Source organism: Dromaius novaehollandiae, chromosome 1 (assembly GCF_036370855.1).
Source record: "Dromaius novaehollandiae isolate bDroNov1 chromosome 1, bDroNov1.hap1, whole genome shotgun sequence".
Classification (NCBI taxonomy): Eukaryota; Metazoa; Chordata; class Aves; order Casuariiformes; family Dromaiidae; genus Dromaius; species Dromaius novaehollandiae.
The window spans coordinates 121,809,631-121,834,687 of record NC_088098.1 but is presented as its reverse complement, the minus strand read 5'-3'; the positions used below and the strand labels follow the sequence as shown (position 1 = coordinate 121,834,687).

At 42.1% G+C, this 25,057-nt stretch overlaps 1 protein-coding gene and 1 long non-coding RNA gene across 2 annotated transcripts; one reads left to right on the top strand and one right to left on the bottom strand.

Moving 5' to 3' along the window:
- The first annotated feature begins 296 nt into the window (after positions 1–296).
- TMPRSS3 (transmembrane serine protease 3) lies at positions 297–18,518 on the top strand. The gene is made up of 13 exons (XM_026098040.2): positions 297–314; positions 1,410–1,554; positions 2,875–2,985; positions 3,872–3,988; positions 5,433–5,556; positions 6,614–6,739; positions 7,501–7,544; positions 8,226–8,391; positions 9,870–10,039; positions 12,255–12,350; positions 13,558–13,700; positions 15,228–15,380; positions 18,494–18,518. The coding sequence occupies exons 1-13, from the start codon at positions 297–299 to the stop codon at positions 18,512–18,514; spliced, it is 1,434 nt and encodes a 477-aa protein (XP_025953825.1). The 3' UTR covers positions 18,515–18,518.
- LOC112981992 (uncharacterized) lies at positions 17,221–23,664 on the bottom strand. The gene is made up of 2 exons (XR_003258885.2): positions 23,401–23,664; positions 17,221–19,036 (listed from the first exon to the last, which is right to left on the bottom strand). It is a non-coding gene; the product is annotated as an uncharacterized LOC112981992 (long non-coding RNA).
- Between the last annotated feature and the right edge of the window lie 1,393 nt (positions 23,665–25,057).

The following is a 25,057-nucleotide window of genomic DNA, read 5'->3' as shown; positions in this document are numbered from 1 at the left end:
TAGCTGAGAGGTTATAGAAAGGTTTGCAAATACTACAATATTATCTTACGCTCTTACGCTAATTAAAAAGCTTGCTGATTTTTTATCTTCCCCTTTCCATAGCCATGCCATCCAAGGCTACCTGATATATCTCACCAGGTTGAATTACACAGACTGCTACAATAATGCCATATGCAACAAATGACTGAACTGGCAGCTCAGTGAAAACATTTCCAGAGCAGACTGGCTTAGCAACCTCAGAGTTTCCTTTTGGCTTCTTTTGATAATGAAGAGAGAAAACAGTTTTGCTTTTAACTATGACTTCTCAGGAAGAGGTAAGTGAAGCTTTGGGAGGGTGTGATGTCCTCTAGATAATGATATGTCAGAGTTTATATTCTGTGTAGTACACTACTCAATGCTGTTTTATTTCCACGTGAACAATTTATGCACCAGTTAGAAGGGGTTTTTTAATATTTAAAAACCATGCACATTCCCCTGCCTTAAGGCTAGCAATTTCTATATAAAATTTGAAGATAAATGTTCAAAATTATAGCATCTTGAAATATATGTGGAATTTTATCAAATAAAAAAGTAGAAATCACATTATAGTTGTTTGCTGAAAGGTGAAAAGGAATTCCATATGACTTAAAATTAATGTCACAGGCAAAAGACACCTACTTTGCCTAAAGCTTGTCTTTGTGAACATTTCTTTGGACTGACTCTGTGAACCCTTTTATAGCTTACCACCTCTACTGTCTTTAGCAAGCTTGGACTTCTTTCACACCATTGTAAGTTCAAAAATCTGATTTCTCCTGTCATTGATCATCTAGTGTTCAGAACTAAAGTCAGAAATTATAATGAGAATTTTAAAGGTATTCACTCTGAATTCCAGTGTAGCTTATTTTAATTGCTTTTCATTGTGTACAAAGTGTTCAAAGGTTCTCTGGAATAAAATTCAATGGGTGCATGCATTAGAGCCCTGTAAGGCTCTGTTCAGGTGTCATATACTTTAGTCTTTCTCTTGTTTCCAGTTGCAATTAAAGAGTATCTCACTGAGAAGGGCTTGATACTTAAAGGAAAATGTCCTACAGTGTGAGTTATTAAAACGAGCTGTGGTGCTTAGACAAATTGGAGCAAAATTTAACTTCAGTACTATACATATAGTACTTTGAATATGAGAGCTCCTCTAATGAACATGAAATGCCTAACATTTTACAAGGTGACTTTACTTGGGCAGACACAGCATTCTTGACATTCTTGAAAAACCCCGAGGATTCACTTTGTATCTGTATTTGATTAAAAAAACAGATTAACAATGGAAGCCTGAAGGAAAACTACATGTTCCTTAATGTCAGGAGATGGATATCAGACCTTTAAAGCTGATAGATTTAATTTGCTTAAATATTGTCTTTTGTCTTCTGTTGAGCCAGGTACAAGAGACAAATCCCAATACTGGAAGTCTTGAAATCATTGCCATTACAGAAGATGAACTGCCAGTAACAGAACTTCATTTTTCCTTCAAAAGGTTTTTCTGCATACCGCAAACAAAAGTTGACCCCAGTGCAGATGGATCTGGTAGGGATACTGCATAGCTTTTGGACCATTGAGATCTAAACAGCTAATCTGGATCCTTAGCCTTGCAAAACTATACTTGCCCACTCATTCAGAGAAAACAGTTACTTAGGAGAAGAAGAAAGAGAATCTCACTCCCTGAACCATGATATTTGCATATTAGTGGGTGATGACACCTTGTGTCTGTGTGCATATGCAAGCATTTTTCACAGCCAGACTATTCACATGCTTCAGCCCCCAAATAGATACTTGCTTATGCTTTTCTGACATGTTTTCGAACAGCTCATTTGAAGTTTTCCCAGCATGAAAATTGAATCCATTAAAAAAAGTGAATACACAACAGAGTAGCCTGGGAGGAATAGTGTGTGTTTGCTACATCTCATAGATTTCATTTTTCATCTGTTGAAATCACTGACAAAGATGCCTATTAATTCCAACAGAAGCAGGATGAACATCAAGGATGCAGATAGACCAATTTAATTTTACAGTCCATTAGCCACTACAGATGTCTAAAATTTATTACATACCAGACACCAGTTCTGTTACCAAAACCAGGTACTCAGTTTCTGCTGAGAGGGTCTGAATAAATTGGGATTTACTTGTAGTTGTATAAATACTGGGAGACACTTAGCAGCCTTGACTGAATTTTAAGTTTCTGCCAATCTCAAATTCAGAAATTCAAGAATGAGAGGGTGAAGAGCTGCATGAACTAAAATTGAAGACAAGGTTCTGCCAGCTCCTGTGTGTATACATAGCCAAGCTGTGCATGCTCTTTACCTGAGGTATGCCCTTTATATATCGGAATACATTTGACAAAAGTGGACTGTTCATTATTTTCAGTTGTCTTCTTTATTTGCAATACCATTAAGTTGGAGGTCAGCTACAGAGATGAACAGTGAGCAAAACCGTTCCAGATCAGGTCAGCTTATGAAATGTGTGCAGCAGTTACCACTGGTGCCTATTTTAACTTGAGGTACATCTTTTTCATTGAAAACCCAAAACAGCCCTGAGCCGTTGCTCAGCTCTCTCCTTGCCTTTACAGCAAAATGTTGGCCAGATCACCTTTTCCTCATTTTTCAAGCTATCTTCTATTTTGGGGGTCCTGGTTTTGCAAATTTAGCTTTCTATTATTTCAATTAACCTTGCTTACAAGTCCAAAAGCCCCTGAGCCAAGGGGAGCCAAACCTTCCGGGTCAGGTCAGCTCGCAAAGTGTGTGCACTAGTTACTCCTGGCATCTGTCTTAATGCTAGATAAATCTTTTTTCACTGAAAACTCAAGCTGTTTTAACTTCACAGAAGCTGTTGTCTCTGTTTGGTTTCTAGGAGACATCCAACCACCTTCGATGTGCCATGTTTTAATCTCCCCAAAATCCCTTCCATATATCTGTGTTTTATTACTAGTAGTAATCCTAGCAGTTGCCACTGGCCTGGGTGGTGAGTACAATTAGTTATTCATTAAGTTCTCAATTAATCATTCAAACGCTTAATTTTTCATGAGCCTTTTACTGAGAGTGGAATTAAACTGCCACTGCAGCTTGTTTACTGACGTAAAAAATCCTGTTGATGTGATGGCTTTAAATTTTATTTACATGTATGGATAAAATCGATCTGGCACACGAGAGGATTGGTGTAATACTTACACACTGGGGAACGTGCCATGCTAAGAAACCTTTCTCCAGTTAAATTTCACTGATTCTTCTTTAGGTGGTGAGCTAGAAATTTAGAAACTGGGGGAGGTTTCAGGTAATGCACATCATATTTTTGCCCTGTATTTCACTTCTTTAAGATTATTTTCAAAGAACTAGTGAACTTTCCCCTACTACAAACAACCTCTATGAAGGAAAAGAAAAATATGCAAGTCATTGCAACTTGAAAGCGTGAACTGCCCAGGTCTAGGTATCAAATATGTTGATGTGGAGCAGTACCTTCACATCTACAACAGGGATGAGCTTGGGGAAAGTTGAGGTATCCCCCCCAGGAAGAGAGTGTGCTCACACTATTCTGTCCGACTCTCCCTCCTTTGCTGATGAGGAGCTGAGGCACCCAGAAACCCTCCCTGCAATGAAACATAACCTGGGCTAAGGGAGCTGGGAAGGAGCCAACGCAGACAGCAAGGTTAATTCGGTCTAGGTGTCGTTACTAATGGATGAGTTTAACAGCACTGTGTAGCAACCCCCAGGGTGCATTTCAAATATTCCTAGAATACAGGAGTTGTCTTTTTGTTAGCAAGACAGAAATGCAGCCAGATAATGAAACTCAAAAGTGCTAAATTAATACCCAAGTGTGTTTTCATCACGCTGTTTTCTTTCGTTCTTGTTAGTCCAATACAACTGCATTGGGAAGTTTCGCTGCCGATCATCCTTTAAGTGCATCCAGAAATCAGCCAGGTGCAATGGTGTCTTCAACTGTAAAGAAGGAGAGGATGAGTACGGATGTGGTAATTTAAATTTGATTATAAATCCCTCCTACCTCCTCCTGTAGCAGTTGGCATGCTTTCAAGAGATGTATGTTATAAAGAGTTTCAGCAAGACAGAGAGACTGATGGCTTGTCTAAATTGTGGCTTCAGAGAAAGAGTCTCTCTGAAGTAGTGATTTACAATTAATGAGAAATCAAACTGCTCTTAGGATAAATGAGATGACTGCTGTATTCAGCTGCTGTGACAATTTTGAAGATTTCACAGGCCTGTTGTTACCTTAAGGGACTCAGGAAATGGAGAGACTAGCGCTGACTTTTGTGTGCAGAGTACTGCAGAGTATGCTGCTTCTCATGTGAAATATTTGCCCTCAGATCAGGGATTCTCTTTGTAACCATTTCTGGCATAGCAGAATCATTCTAAATAGTCCCTCCCTGTCCTGTTTTATAGTAGTGGAGGGTGATGCTTTCAGCAGCTGGAAGTGAATGACCTTAGTATTTGGGAACAGCAGAGTTGATTTTTAGATCAGTGTACTTGTAATTTTGAATCCTAAACTTGTTGGCAAGGAGGTCACAGAGGTTTCAGTCTGTGCGATGTGAGAATGAGACAAACCATCAGCTTTTGGCCCCAGCTGACCCTGCACAACACTTTCGACCTTTGGGGTCTTTTTTCCCCGGGAAGTTTCAGGTCCTTGCGGAGCCTGTTGGCCATACATACGCTTTTGTGTCTACCTTAGCAATTCCATAACAACAGCCCATGGGACCCTGCTGGAAACTCCCTGGCCAGCAGCAACTGCATGTGCAGCCTCCCCTCTCCTTGGAGGTGTGTGGCAGACCGCAGAGAGGTGCCCTGTCCCCGCTGTCCCCAGCTCAGCTGGGGCTCTGGCAGCTGTGGCACGGGGTGACAGGGTGCAGGGATCAGAGCACATGGGATGCAGGACACCAGGCTGTGGATGCTGGCACTGGTTCTGGGCTTCCTGCGGTGGTTCCCCGTGGCCCTCTTGGCAAGGGTCAGTATGGCTCACGGCAGCTGCAGCTCCCTGGCACAGCTTGGCCCTGCTGCTGGGCCACGGTGAAGGCATCTGCAGCTCCAGCTCATTGCAGGCAGCAAGAGCTGTTTAGACCCATTGGAGGGCAGACCAGACTTCTCTGTCTATGTTAAAGCCAGCATCCTGTATCCCTTTACATGAGCATAGGAATGTTTTCTTCAGGCAGATTTGCTTTGGTGTACCTTGGTATGTTGATGAAGAGGGACACTGGTAAAGGAAAACCAGTTCCCTCCTTAAGGAAAAAAGACAGCAACAAAAAAACAGAAAAGTTCTTTCAAAGGAAATGAGTGTTGAGAAAGATAAGTAGTAAAAACAGAAATATGGGTGCTGTGGCGGTGCATTGACACTATTGTGTATACGCTGTATATTCAGTGGCTCTAATTCGCAGCTCACTCAGGCTTTTCTTCTGAATTTCAAAGTCAGGTTGAGTGGCAAGAAAGCAGTGCTGCAAGTGTTCACTTCTGGATCCTGGAGAACGGTCTGCTCTGATGACTGGAAAGCAGAGTACGGAAATACTACCTGCAAACACTTAGGTTTCTCAAGGTACGTATACAAAATGGAAGAAACTCTGACTGGCATGTTGAGCAAGCTCTGAGGTTTTCAGTCTTTCTAATGAAGACCTATATTTGCCTATCATTTAAAAGAAAAAGGACTTAACCATCCAGCTTTGTGAATAATAAGACTGAGCAGATATGGGATGGTTTGAATACTTGTGCACAGCAAATGCCATTTATTATTGCTATAAATCCTGGATGATGGCTAAATACAATGACACAATTAAATCTTTCCTATGGGATGCAGGTTCCTGAATCATTCCTCTCTGGTAACTTACAACCAGTCAGAGAGGCACTAAGCAACATATGGTGCATTTTCCATGTCTCTTACTTCCTCAGTGGAAAAACTATATGCACAATTTGTGTCATTAAATCTGTTAGGGAATGCTTTGCACTTTTATTAGAGAGGCCCAAGCTAAGTCCACATTGCAATTAGAGAAGGAGTTGATGAGGCAGGTCTTATTTGATTGGTTTGATTCTTGGAAAAGCACCATCTCTTTCATGAACTGTTACACTGTTGAGAAAGAATTTGAAGTTGTGACTTGCAGAGATTATTTCATGTGATGGAGTCATTCTGGTTTCTGCACGTTATTGTTAGCAATATAAAGCTTCTTTGACTAAATTTTTGTTGCCATTAGCATAAAATACAACTCAGTTGTTCAAAGCAAAAGACAAGAACAAATTGCAAATTATTCATTCTCCTTGCAGCAAAACATAACTCTAGGAAAAGGAGACAAAAAGCATGTTAGTGTTTCAGGAGATGTGCCAACCAGTTACAATAAAAGCAATACAATATTAGAATTAAAATTTACCTTTGCTACCAGTTAAATACCTCTCAGTATGTGTGACTTCTACAAACAATTATGGCAAAAATACCCACACATAATAAGAAATCTTTCTGGAAGAGGAGAGGATTATTGTATCAAGTGTCAGAATCCAATTATTGTATCTACTACACTGGCTTTTTTATTAGTAGAATCACTGAATTATTTAAATGGATTACTGAAGTTCTGTATCTGGACGTTGTGTTTATGATTTATTTGCAGTTATGTGAGTTCAGGTTACCTGCCTGTGGCTGCAGTTGAAAAACAGTTTCAAAGACATTTTGTATCCCTCAGCCATTGGTTATCAGCTGATCAAGTGACATCACTGCACAATGCAACAAACTTAAGGTAAGCTTCAGATTTTTGGTTGAATGGAAGAACAACAGTTCTGTCAGTTTATACTGATAGAAACAGTAATTAATGGAAGAAGAATCGTTAATAATTTTAGATTATTGCCTAATTTTCTCAGGCATGTAGCACTTTGTAAATGGTTTGTGATGTTACACATCATAACCTGAGGTTCAGTAGCAGTTTTGTTGGAATATGAATTAAGGATGTGATCCAAGGCCCATTAAAATCAAACAAAAGCTTAAAAATGAGCTATTTGAAAAACTTATTCATCCATGATCCCTCTTTAGTCAATGAATAGTTACCAGGCAGTTATCTTTATGGCAGAGCAGTTTATTTTATTTTGCAGCTCCCTAGATATTTCTCAAAGGAAGTACAAATTCTTTGGGGTGAATTTCTTCCTCCTGATGATTGCTTGTTTTTCTTACCTTTCACTGAGAAGCGATCCAAGGTTCCAAGGAGCCTACAGATTACATGCTGAAAATCACTGATGCCCCCCCCCATCCTTTACAGAAGAGTAAACCACTCTTCAGCGGTGCAGAGTCTGTAGACTCCTGATGACATCTGAATTCCCAGTGGAAGTATTCCTGTTAAATGTTTGGAGTGGATTGGATTAATACACAAATATGTGCTTCTCTTAATATATGAGATATATATGTTTATATCTACATAGCTGTACAAGAAAGTAACACAAGTATGGAGGAAAAAAAAACCAACAGTGTTCCTGCATTGGAACTAATATTGCTGTCTTTTCATCTTAGAGAAGAATGCACTTCTGGCAATGTAATCATCTTAAAATGTCTGGGTAAGCATCAGGAAGAGTGAATATAAGATCAAAATCTGTCCTTTCTCATGCACTGCAGGGCAAGAGTTGGGAGAATCGCATACTCAGGGGCATATCATCAGTTTATGATGTCAGGGAAAAATTGCATTTCACACATAAAATTTTAAATAATTTTACGAGATCACAGTAGACTTGGTGAGCAGATTGTGAGTATCAGGTAACAGCATTTTCATGAGAATCACACAAAGAAGCAAACATTTAAGGATTATGAGTTCAGTCAGTGGGCTGGTATAGCAACTCAACTCATTGCCATCTTGGCAGGGAAAGGGAAATTCCATCTTACATATGAATTTTCATCCCATGGCTCTCCATGTCAACTAGTTTTCAGAATGGGCTATGGAAAAAAAAAAAATCACCAGGGGATGGGATGCTTCAGCCTGCCTGTGTAGGCCCCGGGGTCGCTGTGTATTTATAGCAGAGCAGTGGGTTTTGCAGCTCTGCTGAGCACAAGGTGTCCAAGGGAGCCCGTGGGAGCTCCCCAGCACCCACATCCGCTGCCCCACGTGGTGCTGGGGGCGAGAGGTGGAGAGGAGATCTTGGGGACAGTCCCACTGCTGAGACCACCCAACCTTAGCAGGGCGAGAGTTTGGGGAGGGGGGTCAAGGTGATGAAAATTGGCGTGTAACCTTTGCTTTCTGGCAGCGTGCGGGACGCGGGCCAGCTACGGGCCGCGCATCGTGGGGGGCAACGCGTCCTCTCCCCAGCAGTGGCCGTGGCAGGTCAGCCTGCAGTTTCATGGGCTCCACCTCTGCGGTGGCTCCGTCATCACCCCACGTTGGATCATCACAGCCGCACACTGCGTGTATGAGTAAGTCCCTAGGCTGTTGCGTTCAGGGCGCCCTACCAACCCCGCTTGCAAGGAGGCCATTGTAGAAGTGGGCTAAAGCACCACGCTTTCTCTTCATTAAAGAAATGCAGGAGATACTAGTGCCATCCTTATTTCACTGGCTTGCTCCATAATACTCAAACTGTTTTTGCACCAGTGCAAGTCTTTATAAAGAAGTTTTCCAAAAAAGCTATCCCGGAACAAGTGGCCCAATCTTCACATATTCTGGGCACTCCCAGCTGCCTGGGAAATCACCTTAAAAAACATTGAAGTGAGAGGTGTTAGGCTTCCAGATCTGTGGTTTGGCTTTACTGCATGTGAATTAATCAGGAGGATTTCGTACTTGGCTCCTCTGGTATTCAGGAGCTCCAAAATAAATTACAAGATCCTTTCCAAGTTTTACAAAATCAATCGGTTGAGGTTAGTAAGTTATGCTGTGTTTCTTAATGCCCTTCACATGTTCCACTGCTCCTTTTTATACTGTGTAAAGTATTCTCAGAGTTGTATATAGATGTTAAATAATTACTTAGCCTCTTCTTAGTGTAACAATAAAAATGGTCGCCTCTCTTACTTATAATGAGAGCAGCTGTCCAGTTGTATTTTCAAGCAAACAAGAATGCACTACAAGCTTGCATCTTTTGCTCTTAGGAAATCCGGACCACATTCACTGAAGGCATTTAAGACAGCTAAAATGGGGTTTGTCTGATCAGTTTTAGCTTCCAAGTAAGTCCTCCAGGATCCTCTTGTAGCCTGTGGAGAGAAGAAAGGGGACAGACAAATCCCATTCCCATAGAGAGACATATGTTGCCATAAAAGTAGTTACTTGGGAATTAAGCATCTCTCTACTTTTGTAGCTCTGTCCCCCACAATCCAATCATTTCTTCAAAGGTTGGCTGTGATTTGTTCAAATTGATTTGATTTGTTCAAAAGTTGATTGTGTGAGGACCTGGCAACCCCCATCCCTGGAGTCCTTTTCTGGGACCTCCACTAATCTACCACTAGCATAGCAGGGTAAACCCAAGAGCAGATGAGTTACATGCTGGAGGCTGAAAGTGTGGCTGCGAATGAATTAGGGGCAGAAGCACGTCCCAGAATAAAAGCTGCTGCCTTGGAAACACCTTGCCACAAGTGCCACTAAATTAATCTAAAAACTGATCTGACATATACCAGACAGTATCAGCTGCTGTGGGGTTGCATAGGAAGGAAGCTGCTTTTTAAAGGTAGAATGAGGCAAAGCTCTTAAATATTTGTAGAAAACTGTGCAAACAAATTGCCAGTAAGCCAGTACATTGCTGACACTATTCATCCTTTCTATTTTTTTGAAATTAGATCTAAAATATAGCCAATATTAATACATCGGTAAGCGAATACAATTGACCGTAGTTATTTGCCTGTAGAGATTTGTGTGAAACCTTAGAGTTTTCTTGAAGGTTTGTCACTCTCTTACCTCTTTATTTCAGCCTGTACCTGCCGAGCTCGTGGAGTGTGCAAGTTGGCTTTGTGGCTCAGCAAGACACCCAGGTTCACCCCTATTCAGTCGAAAAAATTATATACCATCGAAATTATAAACCCAAGACAATGGGAAATGATATTGCGCTGATGAAACTGGCAGCACCGCTTGCTCTCAATGGTAATCCTCTCTTAGCTTTCATTTCACTTCATCTTTCTAGTTAAAAGTAAGAAGCGTCCCTCCTAGGATAGATTAGGCACGTTTCCGTCAGCAACCTGGGCCTGATCTGGGACTGTAGAGTGGATTCCCACTTCTTCTAGGAGCAAGGAGAGAAGTCCTGCCAACTTCAGCGGGGCTCAGCCTGGAGCCCAGGTTGGGCATCCCATGGGGAGGCTCAGAGCAAGAGCCTCGCATCTGTGCCGCCATTCAGACCAGCGCTGAGCCCCAGGAGGGCAAACCCGGCTCCACCATTTGGTGGGGAGGCAAGCTGTGAACCAGCCTCAGTTGCTGCCTCGCTCTATGTCCCCATGCCGGTGCCTATCTGCCCCTTCGCCCTGCCACAACAACAACAGTGCAGGGGACGGTGAGGGGCAGCCCCAGGATGGAGAATTAGTCCCCGTTGCTGCCCACTGAGGTGGAGAAAACAAAATCATTCGGTGCGCTATCTCGGTTTTTAGTTGGCTGTTTTGGGTTGCTGGCAGGAAATATTTCTCAGATGAGCTCTGATTAAGGTTTGGCTATAGGAACTCCCAAACAGCAGTTCAAATTCTGGGCCAGGAACAAAAAACAGCACAACCTGGTTTTCAGCTCAGGCCAGGTCAGAGCTTTGCTGATGGAGTGAGCTTGTCCCTGTGACTGCAAGGCAAGGACTCCCATTTCAAACTGCACCAGCCTGTCCCCAGCGCCCACTTTCAGCAATGGAGAGAGTCCTGGCTGCCCTGGTAGCTGCCAGCCCCACGTGGCGGCAGAAAGTCCCCTTGCTCCTCAGTATCAGGAGCTCCTCTGTACTCATTATTCAGCCACAGAGGAGGAATAACATGATTATAGGGCTCTGAAAATTATTTCCAATCCTTCGTGTTGTTAGCTTGCTGAAGTCATTTAATAATAAGCAAAACAAAGCTATGTGAGAGCAATAGAGGGGGAGGTTACCTATGCTGAACTATCTTATCTTTATTCTCTCTAAGTATTTTGTCCTATCTAAAACAAATGCCTTGCCTTGTTTTTCTTGGAGGTCACAGAGATTTTTATAGTGTCCTTGCTGTCCTCATTTCTATGAGTGTGGAGAGTCCAGCAGTCTCCAAAGCCGAAAATCAAGCTTAAATTTCAGAGAGAAGTCAAGGCAATTAAAACATAATGATTCATTTAAATGAAAACCACTCTTATTTTCTCAGCAGGATGCTACCTGCAGCTGACACAGTGGATGGATTGAAATAATGAATAATAATATTGTATGGATTTAAATTATAGCCTGCCAACACCTCCTAATCATAGTGGGCCCTCTCTGCAAAGGAGGGGCTGGTGCTCTCTGACTCGTCTCGATTGTCAGTTCCTAAATCACTTCCCTTGAAATCTTTTGAGCTTTTTGTTTAAATGAAAATTAAGCTTGAGAGATTTTGTTCTGTTTTAAATCTCAGCTATTGCTGTTTTCTTTTGTGCAGGGATAAGTTTGGGAGGCTATCAAGAACAGCAGCAGCTCTGTACCCAAACCGTGCACCCAGTATGCCCCAGGCGGCTGGCGTGTGGCCCAGGAAGACTTGGGGGGGCTCCCCGCTGGGGGCTGGATGCTTTGAGCTGGGATCATCTCACAAGGGAGAACTGAACAACTAGCAATTACTCAGTGATATTCCCATGTCTTCCCTCCCTTTGCTTAGAGCCAGGTCATCTTGGTGCGTTGTGGCTTGTGCATCACGAGTGTGGACATCACTTGTATTGCACAGTATTCAGTGCCCCAGGACGTAAAGGCATTGCGTCTCTGAGCTGGGGGGCAGGAAGCAATGGGCAGCTGGGGTGATATGTTGCCCTTTCAGTGGGGCGCAGTGATGTGCGCTCAGGGCTCTTGTCATGTGAAATTACACAAAACCTGGCGGGGGTCTATGTTCTGCCTGTCAGCTGAGTACCACGTGCATTTCTTGTTTGCTCGTTCTTTAATTTATTGACATCCCAACACCTCCTTCTATTACTTCTTATTTGAAACAAGTTATCCCTGATGTAGGTATTGTTTAAAACTTTGGCTGTAAGACAAAAGACTTAGAGTTGCCAGGCTGTTTTGTGTGGGGATTGGATGATTTTTCATAACAAACTCACTGTAGGCCAAACCCTGATGGTTTTACTCAGGCATACAATTTTTGCTGAATTTTGAAAGCAGTTCTCTCTTCTGTCTCTCTTTTTTAAATAGGTCACATAGAGCCAATTTGTCTGCCTAATTTTGGTGAGCAGTTCCCAGAAGGGAAAATGTGTTGGGTATCAGGATGGGGAGCAACTGTTGAAGGAGGTATTTTAAATATCTGCTTTAATTCACCACATGAAAACATCTCACACAGAGTAAAAAAAGGATTTGGCTACAGCACTGTTCAGCATTAAATTTTCTGGAATATCTGGCTGGGAAAAAAGAAGACGTATTCCTAAATTTTATGCTTCCCCAGGATGCAAATTCAATCTTCTTCATGGGGCCAAATGAGGCAAAAGTGCTGTTCAAACCCCTACCACACAGAATGGATGGGTACACTCTATGAAAAGGATGAAAATCACATGTAGACAGCAATGCCATCCAGGGTGTTGTATTCAGAAATTGGTCAAACTAGCTATGTTGTTTGTAACTTCAGGCACAGAAAGAACAGCACGAATGCAAGAAACAAGCAGCCATTATTTCAGAAAGCATGTATGTGTTTTCAGTCAGGTTGGATGATAAAGAAAATTGATTTGTGAATAATGTCACAACGAAAAATAATTACTTTTTTTACTCACAGGTCATGTTAGTCAATGATATGTAATGAATCACTTTCAAAGAAAGTGGTTGACTGCTCAGGTCATTATTTTTTATTCATTCTTCATTTGTCTCATTTAAAATGTTCCCATTGTTCAGAGAACAAGAGCAATATTACTTGACCTAGAGATAATAGCAAAAGGTACTTTTGAAAGTCAAAAGAAAGAAAAAAAGAAAAAGAAAGTGGGGCTTGCTACATGGCATAAAAAGTCAGGTACAAATAATTGGAAGAAAACAGTGTGCAAATCCTCCCATTTGTGGAAATGATTCATTCAGACTCTCTGGAGAATATTTATAAAATAAGCCAGATGTTTGCAGATGATTTGTTGACTAATAGAACAGCGGGTAAATTCAAAAACAAATCAGTGTATTGGTATTAGAAGAGAGTGTCCAACTAGCTTTTAAGTTCATTATAGACATTGATTGTCTACTTTGAGGTAGAAACATATAATGTATGGCTGTATATAATGTATTGTGCTAATCCAAAGCTCTATATAGCTGCTAGTTCTGAATGCTGCAAGTGATGAGACATCCAGTTCCTTACTTGTATGCTGTCATTTTAACCATATTCCTTTTACCCTTGTTTGCCAGTTCTTCACATACTAAAACTTTTCTGTTCATAATTAGACATTAGTTTCAAGGAAATTTCAGGACATCAAAATCATTTACTTTAATAAGGAGGGGTCTTTTTGTTTGCTTGTTTGTTTTGGTACAGGTGATACATCAGAGACCATGAATTATGCAGGTGTTCCTTTGATTTCTAATACAATCTGCAATCACAGGGATGTCTATGGTGGGATCATAACTCCTTCAATGCTTTGTGCTGGTTTCCTAAAGGGAGGCATAGACACCTGCCAGGTATGGAAGTTCCAGACTACAACCATGCACATTAACAGCAACGGTGGAAAAACATGAGTAATAAGTTATCAGGAGGCACTCCCACATTTTTGTTGGGCAAATATTTGGTTTTTTGCCATTTGCTCTATTTACCATAAGTAGGTACCACTGACTGCTCGCATTCATATGCTACAATTCCCTTCTCATATTTCTTCTGTGAACCATATCTGCTACTTGTGAAGTCAAATTTACTTAGGACAATTTTTAATATCTTATATGCACTATAGCATGGTACCATCCTCTCTTTGCCATGGCCACTGGCTAAGTGAAAAGTTTGCAATGTGTGCAGCTCAGAAGACCTGCAAGGTGCAGAAACCCCAAGGTGAAAAACAGTCAAAGCATACAGCAAGAGAGAAGCAGAAGCGTTTAAATCTGGAAAAAGCTAGAATGTGGCAGGAGGAAGGGAGAGGGATTTGAGTAGCTCAGAGGATTGGTAATGAACTCTGGGGGAGAGGGGTTCATAGTGGCGAAAGATCAGAGGCTCCTTAACGGCACAGGGTGGTAATTATCCAAAATGACTGTTTGCATCATGAGAATGCCCACCTTGTGCCAGGTCTCACCCCAATACACAGAAATGCAGCCTCATCTAGCAAGGCATGAATGAAGAGCAATGTTGCCGGGGAGGCCTAATGTTTGCAGATCTACCCAGTCCCAATTACAGAAGGTACAGACAAAATGAAGGCATTAGATGCCTAGACTGTAGGTCTTCACTTAATGCCTGTTTGCTAGAGCAGAAGAGCACAGACCCCCTGCAGTGAGGTACCCAGCAGCACAGCACTGCGCCCGGAAGAGCTGTCCAAAGTCAGCACGCTCAGCGTATGGCTTTACCTGACAAAATGAGTCCTACTCCCAGAAGGGAGAGGCTCTTTCCAAATTCCTTTATCTTTTTTTTTTAGTGCACTGGCTCTGATGCTAGAAGGGCAAGAAACTGCCCCAACAAAATGAACTGGGAGTTTTCGGTAGTTGAGTCAAAGCTGTAGTGAGTCAGTTGAGTCAAAGCTGCTCAGCAAAGTGTCTGGGGAGGGCCAGAGCTGGTCCACACTGGTGCAAAGCAGTGTGTGAGCTTGCAGGCAGGAGCAGGTGAGGGAAGGAGCAATGAGCTTCCCATTCTGACATCGCAAATGTTGGATCAGCTCAGCTCAGTAGCCAGGAGCTTTTTGAGAGAAGCAGCTGTGAGAGCTGCTCCATGGCTTGGAGACTGCCAATTAGCAATGCCTTGCCTCCAGGACAGGTGCATTCCCCAGCACCTGAATGTTGTCTAACTGCAGGCTCAAATCTTGCTTCTGTTGCACTGTACTCCTAAGGGGAAAAGAAAAATATGATCTAATACACCTCTTGGAGAAGTTGCCAACTTCTGCTGTAACATATGCCCTTCCTAGGTCCCAAAAGTGAGCAAAAATAGGAAACTGAATTGCTAGACTATTCTCCTTCCCCTATTCCCTTCCTCTTCTGGGCCACTGACTTCTGTTTTAATTCTTTGTCCTCCAGGGAGATAGTGGGGGACCCCTAGCATGCGAAGACATGAGTATCTGGAAATTGGTGGGGACCACCAGCTTCGGGGTGGGCTGTGCAGAAGAGAACAAACCAGGAGTCTACAGCCGAACCACCTCATTCCTGGACTGGATACACGAACAGATGGAGGTGCACCTTTGCCCTGTCTCTTCATGTCTGGTAACGGCTTTGTGTCGCCTGTGCTGCACAGGATTTAGCTCACATCTGTCACAGCTGACTTGTGTTGTATGGCAACATGTGAGCCAAGAGCACGGACCCCACTTGTTCTGTGCTCCCCATGCTGGGCTGGGATGAGGGAAGCTGGCAGGTCTGTGTGGCAAAGGCAGGAGGTGGGGTAGCAGCTTGGGATGGAGGTCTTAGGGAGGTGCAGATAAGACTGGGACTGGGATAGAGAGGAGAAAGGAGTGTAGGCATGACTGGGAAGGGAGCCCAGCGGTGGTGAGCAGGGAGTGGTGAGGTATGAAATAGCTGAGCAAGGAGCCTGGGAGTGAGGGAAGAGATGCCCAGGGATTTTACCTGGAGCTGTGAGATTACTGCAAAGGAGGTGGGGGAGTGGAAGCTGAACGGGGAGAAGGGAATTGGGAACAGGGGAGAGAAAAGACTGTGCTGGCAGGAAGGAAAGGAGTGCAGCGTGAAGGAAGTAGGGGGACACTGCAGCTGCCTTTGTCAGCTCCCCAAGAACAGCTTGCTCCCCAAAGCTTGAGCTCTCAGCCCCCCTCCGGTGCCGCTGGAGAGCTGGTGGGCACAGCTGGCAGAGCCAGTGGAGTCATTTTGCTTTTGGTGGACTTCAGGCAGTGGTCTGTTGCCTAAGCAGAGGCACCTAGAGCCATTTTAGACACCCAAGGGTGTCCTGCCTGGCTGCCAGTTGTCCTTGCAGAATGGCAGGGCTCTCTGGCCATCCTTGGGTCATATCTGGCATCGCCATGGGGGTGTCTGAGGTATGCTGCAATGTCTCAAGTGGTGCCAAACAAAATGTGTAGGTGGTTCAGTCATGCCTCAGGTGGTTGGTCAGTGGAAAAGCTCTCCAGGCCCTACAGACATCACAGACACAATCACCAGGGCTCAGTTCAGTGGTTCACATGGAAGTATCTGCTGGCATTGCAGATGACACCTTAATGTATCTGAGGTATCTGTTTGGGGTTGGCGGATATGACCAGGTTCTATGGGAGATCTGGACCCTCCTGGACCAGCTGCTGTAGGTCAGGCAAAGTGCCGTAGGGCACCTTAGATGGCACTGGGTAGTACATGTGCATGCAACTGAACCTGCCTCCACTGCCGTGGTAGGCACTTAGACATATAGCTCACAGGTCGATACCTATGTGCAGGTTCTGAAATGTTTTCTTAGTATCAAGTTAAAACCACCCTAAGCACCAAAGTACATGAGTGAATGACCCAACCTGCTCTAGCCTTGGTCCTCACAGAGGACAACAGTGCTGCTATTCCAACACCACCAGGACTGGGGGATTGCAGGGAGCAATACAGCTCCATCCCCAGCCTTGACACCAGCGTGTGCCACCACAATGCCATGTGCTATGCAGATTCTAACAAATTAGGCCCTCCCTTCTGGATGTGTGAAATTTTTAAGACTTCCTCTTCAAACTAAAGTGTCAATATCAAGCATTCATAGACAGGGAAATGACAGAAATAAGGTTATATGTGCAAACTTAGTTCAGCCCTGATCTGTATACTGTATGACAGGCATACTGTCCTCATGACCTGTATTACACACAAAGGTTTCTATTAGCACATGGCTAGCCATTACTCAACAAGGCTAAATAAGCCTAGATAACAATTCTAAAGAATGCCAGCTTTATTTCTAATTTTTTTCCATAAATATCTTAGTCATTGCAATTCCCCCAAATCGAAGCATAGATTCCAGAAATGGCTAGTATTTTGCACATACCATGGAAGTACAGACATTTCAAATGCATACATATCCATTATAAATAAATAATCAAGGCGGGAAAAGTACAGTTAAATCTTCGTTTAATAGATACTAACACGTTCTAAGTTTTGGCAGGGACATCCTTGAGGTGTAAATGTTAGTTCAACTTATCCTCTTAACAAGGATGTTCAATTTTGGCATTCTTCAGCTCCAAAAGAAACCAGCAAGTGCAGTAAAGACAGAGTACCTCTGAAAATAGGACCAAGAGAATAGCTTATGCCTAACAGGTCTGCATTGTGGTAGAACAGTCCTGACCTGCTTTTAATTGCTATTGCTCACCTTGCATCAGGGTTTACTTGGTTTCTCCTGAAGTTCCTGTACTTTCTTCAGACTAAACTTCCTCTTGTGGTTAAAGCTTACTGAAGGAATTAGGAAAGAGATCCATTTAGGTAAAAGTGATGCAAATTTAAAAGGTAAGGAATCTGGCCAGTGAGCATTCACTTAAAGGCTTGCTTTCTGCAAATTAGATTAATAACGGCTCACCTTTAAGTTGGGGGCAATCATCTAATGCAAGGCATGATAAAGGAGTAGACATTTGTGTTTTCTGATCTTCTGTCGCTTACAATCATTTTGCTAACTGCTCTCTCCTGCGAGTCCAGAAAGATTTTTTATTTCTTTCCCCTAGATGGGGAAAAATAGCTGATATTGTTTAACAAGATGTTTCTCCAACATTGTGAGCAGAATGCTGCCTCCATTTTGAATAGCTCTCCCACTTCAGAGGGAGCAAAGAGTTTATAGCACATAACTGGAGTACCAGAGACCTAAATACATTACTGGCTGAGAAGTGTTATGCTTCAACTATTAAATCTGAATAGGTGTGAAAGGTTCCCACCCTGCAAAAAACCAGCAATGGAACAACTAAACAAAAACAAAACGAACCCCTTCAAAGTCTGTTTAGCTCCCTGTATCATTCACTTGACCCACGTGTAGCCTCCACCACTACTACTAATATATTCCTCCATCCCCCGTAACCACATATCTTTATGAATCTTCTGTTCCTGTCTCAGCCCACACAAGGCTGAAAATCAGTGAATTAAGGTGATGACAGAAGCTGATCGTGTTTGCTCAGGTTCACCATGCATGCAATGGGAATTTGTCCATATTTCTTTTAAAGAGATGGTGCATTTTTCTGAAGAATGAACACTGTCAGATAATAGCACTGGCTCCAGCAGCTTCATGGTTGCTTTGGTAATTGTAGCACAGTTTAAAAAAAAGAAAAAAAAGCCACTGCATTTCAGAATTCAATAGGCAACAATATGAACATTTGAATAGATGCATAATTGGTTTTGATTTCTAGAGAGAAGAACTGCAAACCTGAAGAGAGCAGTGATTTCTTGGACTTCTGAAAATCCACATCAAATTCCAGCTGCACAGAAGGATGTACCACAGTCTTTTGGACACTAACTCTGAACTTCCTACCTTCAGCAACCAGTTTTTATCATCTCTTTTTGGTACTGGTAACTGTACTTAATGAAACTGCTGTGCATTCAGCCTCTTTCGGATAGAAGAAGCCAGTAGGAGTTTGGATGAAGAGCATGCATATTTACTGTCAACCACAAATTTCGCATAAAGAAAAAGTGCTAAGACTGAGAATCCAGAATCCTATCATAATTAAAGTTTTGCAAACAACATGAGTCAAAGACTACAGGAACTTAAAATCAGGTTATTAGATATTCTCTTAATTCTTCTTTTTCAAGAACCAGACTACAAGAACACTTTTTTCTTGAAAGTATTCATATATAAGGTCCATGCTCTGTTGCACGGGTATCAGCAGCTTTCTTTAAAGCCATAAAGCAAGCAGGAAGCAAGCAGCTGGCAATCTTCTGAGTATATTCAGCTCCTGTTAGGGGAAAAGAAAAGTCTGGATTCAGATCTTTATCTTGAGGCTGCAAACACAGTCCCTAAAAATTGCATCCTGAGGTGTTTTATTGCTGTAAATGGCTCTGGAACAAGCAACCCACAAGCTGTAACTTTACTGACAAATTCTGAAATTGCTAAACAACCTTCAAAGGGGCTTCTTTACTGCTTTTCATTAGGCTATAAAGCCAAAAACGGTGTATGGTGGAGGGCAATATCTATCAAATACACTCAGTGCTCCCAAGCTCACATAACATAACACAGTTCACTAAGGCACTCTTGCTCAATCACCTTCTCTGTTTTCTCTCCCTGTCTCTGCAGATAGCACAGTATAGATCCTGCACTCATACCTACCAGTGACAGCAGGGGTGCAGGTGAATTGATGTCAGTAAGGCAAGCAGCTAATGCAGGGGCAAAATATCCGAAGTGCTGCTGTGGTTTCCTGCTTTACAAGCCATTCTAATACAACCGCCTCTTGCGGTTAGGTTGCAAAGTGCCTGATCATTTTGCACCTGCTCTTTGTAAAAAAGTCATGGGATCCAAGTAACAGTTTTAGAACTGAGTGTCAGGGGCTGGTAGACCGAATAATAGAGAATATTGTCAGAGCTTTTCAATACCAGCCAAAATTGATCTTATCATCTGATCAAACACTGCTGGTCTGCTTGAAATGAGGTTTTGGATGCAGTCTGTTTGCCTCTAAACCAATATCTGCATCAGAGATATCCATCACTGCTGCTAGAAAGCACAGCAGAAATCTGAACTACAGTCTCACTGCAACACATCAGGTTAAAATTGAGAGAGACCAGCAAACCAGCACAAACCGTCAAACTCAAGCCTGTTCTGTGGATTCTCACTTTGGTATCAGAGGTGACTGCTCCAATATGTTTCACCATAAATAAAGAAACCTGCGAGTGCAATGGAAATAATATTTCAAGAAATCATATCTTGTTACAAAGAAGAAGGAATCATGATCAACTATCTGACACAAAAATCTGAATGAAATGGGAAATTTCAACTTGCCTGAACTGTGACAAAATTAAAACCAAGTATGTCAAACTCTTGTGTAAATAAGAGGTTTTCAGAAGTGTTTTAGTGTCCAATTGTTTGTTATCCTAGTATTCTCACAGCCTTAATACGATTCATATTTTATTATTAGCAGCAATCGGGAGATGAGAGGACTTGTCTCTAAGTTCACAGAGTGACTGTTTCATATCTCTGAAAACATCTTGAAATGTTCTTTTCAACTCCTTCTATTTCTACAGTGAGACTATATCCAATGTGGTTTGCCTGTATGTTAAAAAGGAATCTAATGCAGAATTTAGAAAGCTAGCAAAGTTTTTCAGACAAGTACAAGAAGCCACATTTACGTCTAAGTCAGTGACAATCAGTTATGGATGAATCTAGACCACTCTCACTGTCCTGTAAAGCCAGTCTTTCCTCAGTTTCTGTTATGCCCCTGGCCATAGCATTTTAGGTACAGGCAGAATGCTGTTAACAAGAAGTCAATCTGTAAAGCCTAATTTTCCTCCCCTGGTTTATGCCATTAACATTTGCAGGAGGCTTAAAAAATAAATGTAACCACAGCACAAGCATATTTCTTTGAATTCACCCAGGTGAAGATACAAGGGGTTTTAAGACATTTACTGTGGGAAGGATTTTGCACAGAGGTGGGTGTGGCATTTTGTTCGAAGAGAGATCAGGTTAACGGACTGTATCTCATTTACGCTTAGAACATTGCTTTCTTCTGGTGGTATAAAAACAATTTATAAATAGCCTGCGAATGTGTGCTTGTGCTAGTATGTCCTGCTTTTGGAGGAGGGTGGGGAGAGGGGAAGGGGGCTGTGCCCAGGCAGGCAGGGGTGGCCGGGGGCCTGGGAACTGCCTCATGCCCAGGATGGCCTGGCCAGAGCACAGGCCACTGCATGGCACCGCTGCAGCCACTGTGCTCCAGGACTAGGGCAATGACTGTACCTTAGACTAAAGTAGCATCTGCCAAACATAGCTACCCTCTGTTGTATCCTCCCACATCACCCCCAACCTCGAGCAATGCCTCCAGAAAGGTTAGTAGCCAAAAACCCACTACTTTGTAATTGAATTTTTCATCTCTGCTGGTAGTCAATACTACAGCTGGAATGAAAGTCTAACTGGCAGACAGTAAAGTAACTTTTCACGGAGTTGTTGTAACTATAGGTTACCAAGCCCTTCTCTGCCTCTGGATTTTCTTCTTTCTATTCAATTCATATGATTAGCTATACAACTTCTGCACATACAGAGGCCGGCCAAATCAAGTAGGGGTGAGGACAGCTGCAGTTTAACTAAGTTTCCTCATTAAGAATTTCATGGTAAACGTCTTGGAAGTACTTAAGATCTTTATACTAGAGGAGTGTGCATCCACTACATTATTAAAGAGGCTGATGAAACAGCTTCTAGCTTGTGAACTCAGATCACTGGTTAAAATGGTTGCTTTGACACAGGATTACATTACAGTCATAGTATCCGTTAGAAAAACAACCTGCTTGTATGCATAGCTTGTGGTGCAAACTTACATCCACAACATGTGACAGTCTTCAAAAAGGAAACCAATGTATAACTTTACAACGAACATCCAGCACATGAAAATAATTCCTTTCTCATCACCTGCTCTGTCATCAAGATAAATATTTAAGTCTGAAAACTGAAACAAAGCTGGTAAGTTTGGATGAACCAGATGCAACTTTTATTTAATATGCAGTTTTCCGAGATATGCTACAGAACTCTGATAAATATCACAGAGATAGATGGTCTCTCCTTCAGCGAATCTAGAATTTTTTTTCACTTGAGATGTTTAAAAAAATATGCAATTTCTTTAAAGATGTAGAGATTAGCATAAAAACAAAAGCATGAGTAAGTTTAGTGTCTGAAAAAGCAAAAGTGTTTTCTGAGACATGGCATGCTTTTGCATACGAACACATTCTGCATCAAGAAGCAGTTGATGCATAGAAAGGAAGGGGTCTTGTAGCGCTCTGTTCATAAAAGCTCCTTCTCTGTCAAGATTCTGGTAAGTCTGGCAAAGTGGATACAATTGCGTATTAAATTTAAAAACTAGATCTAGCTGATCCAATTTTTGATAGTCTTCAACATTCAAACAAAGGAGGTCAGAATCTTATGTTCTAAGTGCTGCACCGTAAATTTTGGTGCTGTAGTGACAAACTAGTTTGATCATTAAAAGGTATACATTCTTCAATATCTCTGTAAGCATAGTACCATTTTAAGATATGCAGATCTAATTTTTTTTCTTCAACAAATATCCCCATGAGAAGCAGTATTACATTAACATGCTGTAGAAACCTAAGAGATTATGTAAGGAACAATAAGAAGTAAGCTTACATCAACTGTTTAACTTTTGGGAAGGTACAAGGAAGTGTTTCTTATCTGAGCTGAAAAAGTACATTCCATCATCGCATTTAATCTCTGTTTTTACGTATTTTAGAGGAACTGAGGCTTCTCAGTTTATTTCAATGTTATTAACATGTTTTCTTGCTGGTGGGACTCCTGCCTCAGTACAATGCAACAGGATTGTATCACCAACGTAGACCTCAGTTAGTAGGTAGGATTTTGAACAGTTTGCTTCCAAACTTGGCAAAGAAGAGGTGATAATGCAGCCTTGTGGATGGCACAAAAAGATCAAACCAATTTTTACCGATTAAAAGTAAATTAACTCTGTACCTGACTCACTTTTCCGAAGAGCACTTTGGTAAATGCCAGTCTTAGCAATACAAATGTATACAGCATAATGGGCAAGAGGAAAAAGTAATGATAAAGTAATATATTAATGCTGGAGTGCATTTACATAATCTAAATGCAGGCATGTGACTGTGGCTGCATTAAGAGCCTAGCAGGCAGTTGAAAACTCTCACTTCAGGTATGTACATTAGACGTCTGGTCTTAGGTTGTCGACATTCCTGGATATGTCTCCATTTCCAGGGCTTGGTACAGCTACACTGTGAAAATAGCCTTAACAGAACAAAGTCTCAGAAGACAAGGTCAAAGCAGCTGCTTTAGCTACAAGAAAAGATTTCTTTACAAGGATATTGCTGAATTACACTAACGCAGTCCCCAAGGGCATTATAGAGAGGGAGGCCTTTTCTGAGGAGTGATGTTAAAATAAGTGTGGTCCCTCCAAAGCTTTCAGATGAGAGAGGAAGGGCAGTAAGGGAGTGAAAAATGAGAAAAAAGGCATAAAGAATAAGACTATCTTGAAGCTACACAGCATGAAACTTGAAGGCAAAATCATTTGCACTTAAAAACATCATCAACCCTTCCTACAGGTTTCCCTTGAAGGTGCCCCCTCATGTGACAGGTCCTTACCTGTTGCTCAGACAAAATAATCAGGATTCACAACACCAATATCTGTATATTACATGATGAATTTCCCTCCCTTCTTTGTAGACCAGCTCTCACCGCCCCTTTACTCCGGGTTGCCCTGCCAGTAAGGGCCTCGGCAAGGGATCCTCATCCTTCGAGGCAGTGAAATGGCTTTGGCACCCTGAGGTTTGGCTTGGGTGTCCGTGTGCCCGCAGGGAGCTGGGCGCCAGCTGTGGCAGAGCCGGGTGTGCAGCAGCAGAGCACACCGCGTGCCGCTACCCCTGCAGCTCACCCCCATATCTATTTATGTGGCAGAGAGGAGCTGCCAGATCACAGCTGGTCCACAACCACTATTTTGCAGCATTTCCTGTGTTTTCAGGGCTTTGCAAAAGTTTGTAAGCTAAGTAAAGTATCATCAGCACTTTACCCTGAAAGCATTTATTGTTTATAGCCTCAGCACGACTACAACTTGCAGAAACAAACTTGAAATGCTCAAGATAATATTAAACCCACAGCAGATGGCAGCATACATCCAAATTTTGCGTGTATCTTCCATAACAACAACAACAACTTAGTTTATGTCTCAACAGACAGAACTAGAACAAAGGTATGGTTAATTAGAACAAAACTATGGTTCCCTTTACACTCTCATAGTTCTTTCAGGAGAGGTTAAGGTGGACATACAGCGCCCACACCAGAGGTGGGCCATTCCCATACACCTAGGAGCATGGCCAGTGCATCTGCAAGCCCTGCACAGCTCTCATCAGATGGGCTGCGTATACAGGCTCTCCGAACTATGAAGCTGCAGTGCTGTTGTTGCTGGCTCATCACAGTAAAGGATGCCCTCAAGTCACAAGTTTTGGCTCTTTCCTGCTTTGATATATTTACAAGATCTTCAAAAGTTACAGTGAAATAGCTGTGAAACATCACTCCAGAGCTGGTCTTAATCCACAGAGATCTACCGAGCAGTATCTTATCTAGAACTACCTGGCATGACTATTCCCATCCGAGTCTGAAACTATAATTGAATAATAACAATGAAAATAAACCTTATCTCTAAAAAATGTTTTATATCACTCACCAATGACAGAAAGAATAGCACTTTAACTGCCTGGCTTTCTACCAGCACTGGGCTATGATGGTGTCACACTTACAGGCATCAGGTCAAAAAACACCCTGTAACATAAAAATATTCCAGTATGGGTAGCCAGCGCTAGACACTTACAGCCATTTGTAGATACCCCTTGTAGATACCCTTTGTAGGTATCCCTTAATTTTAAGAAAGCTGATAAAAAATATGGAAGCTGATACAAAAATGGAAGCTAAGCATCTCCAGAAGCAACTTACTTCATCTCACTACGGACTTCCTTTTCCCTCACAAACATGAAGTATTTTCGCACAATTATGTAATTCTGCTTGTAGAAACTATGCATTGATACCTAAATATAACAGAAGCCACCAAAAGCAAATGGATACTTACTGTTCCTGCTCACCATGCCAGCTTACCCACAACAGAAAGCCAAAATGAACTATTTTGATTATTTCAATCACAGTGCCCATTTCACACAGTACAGTGAAAACATATCTCCACTTAAACAGTTCAATTAAGTCTAATTAGTCTAATTACCTTTATCATTAAATATGTATAACTTATATCTCT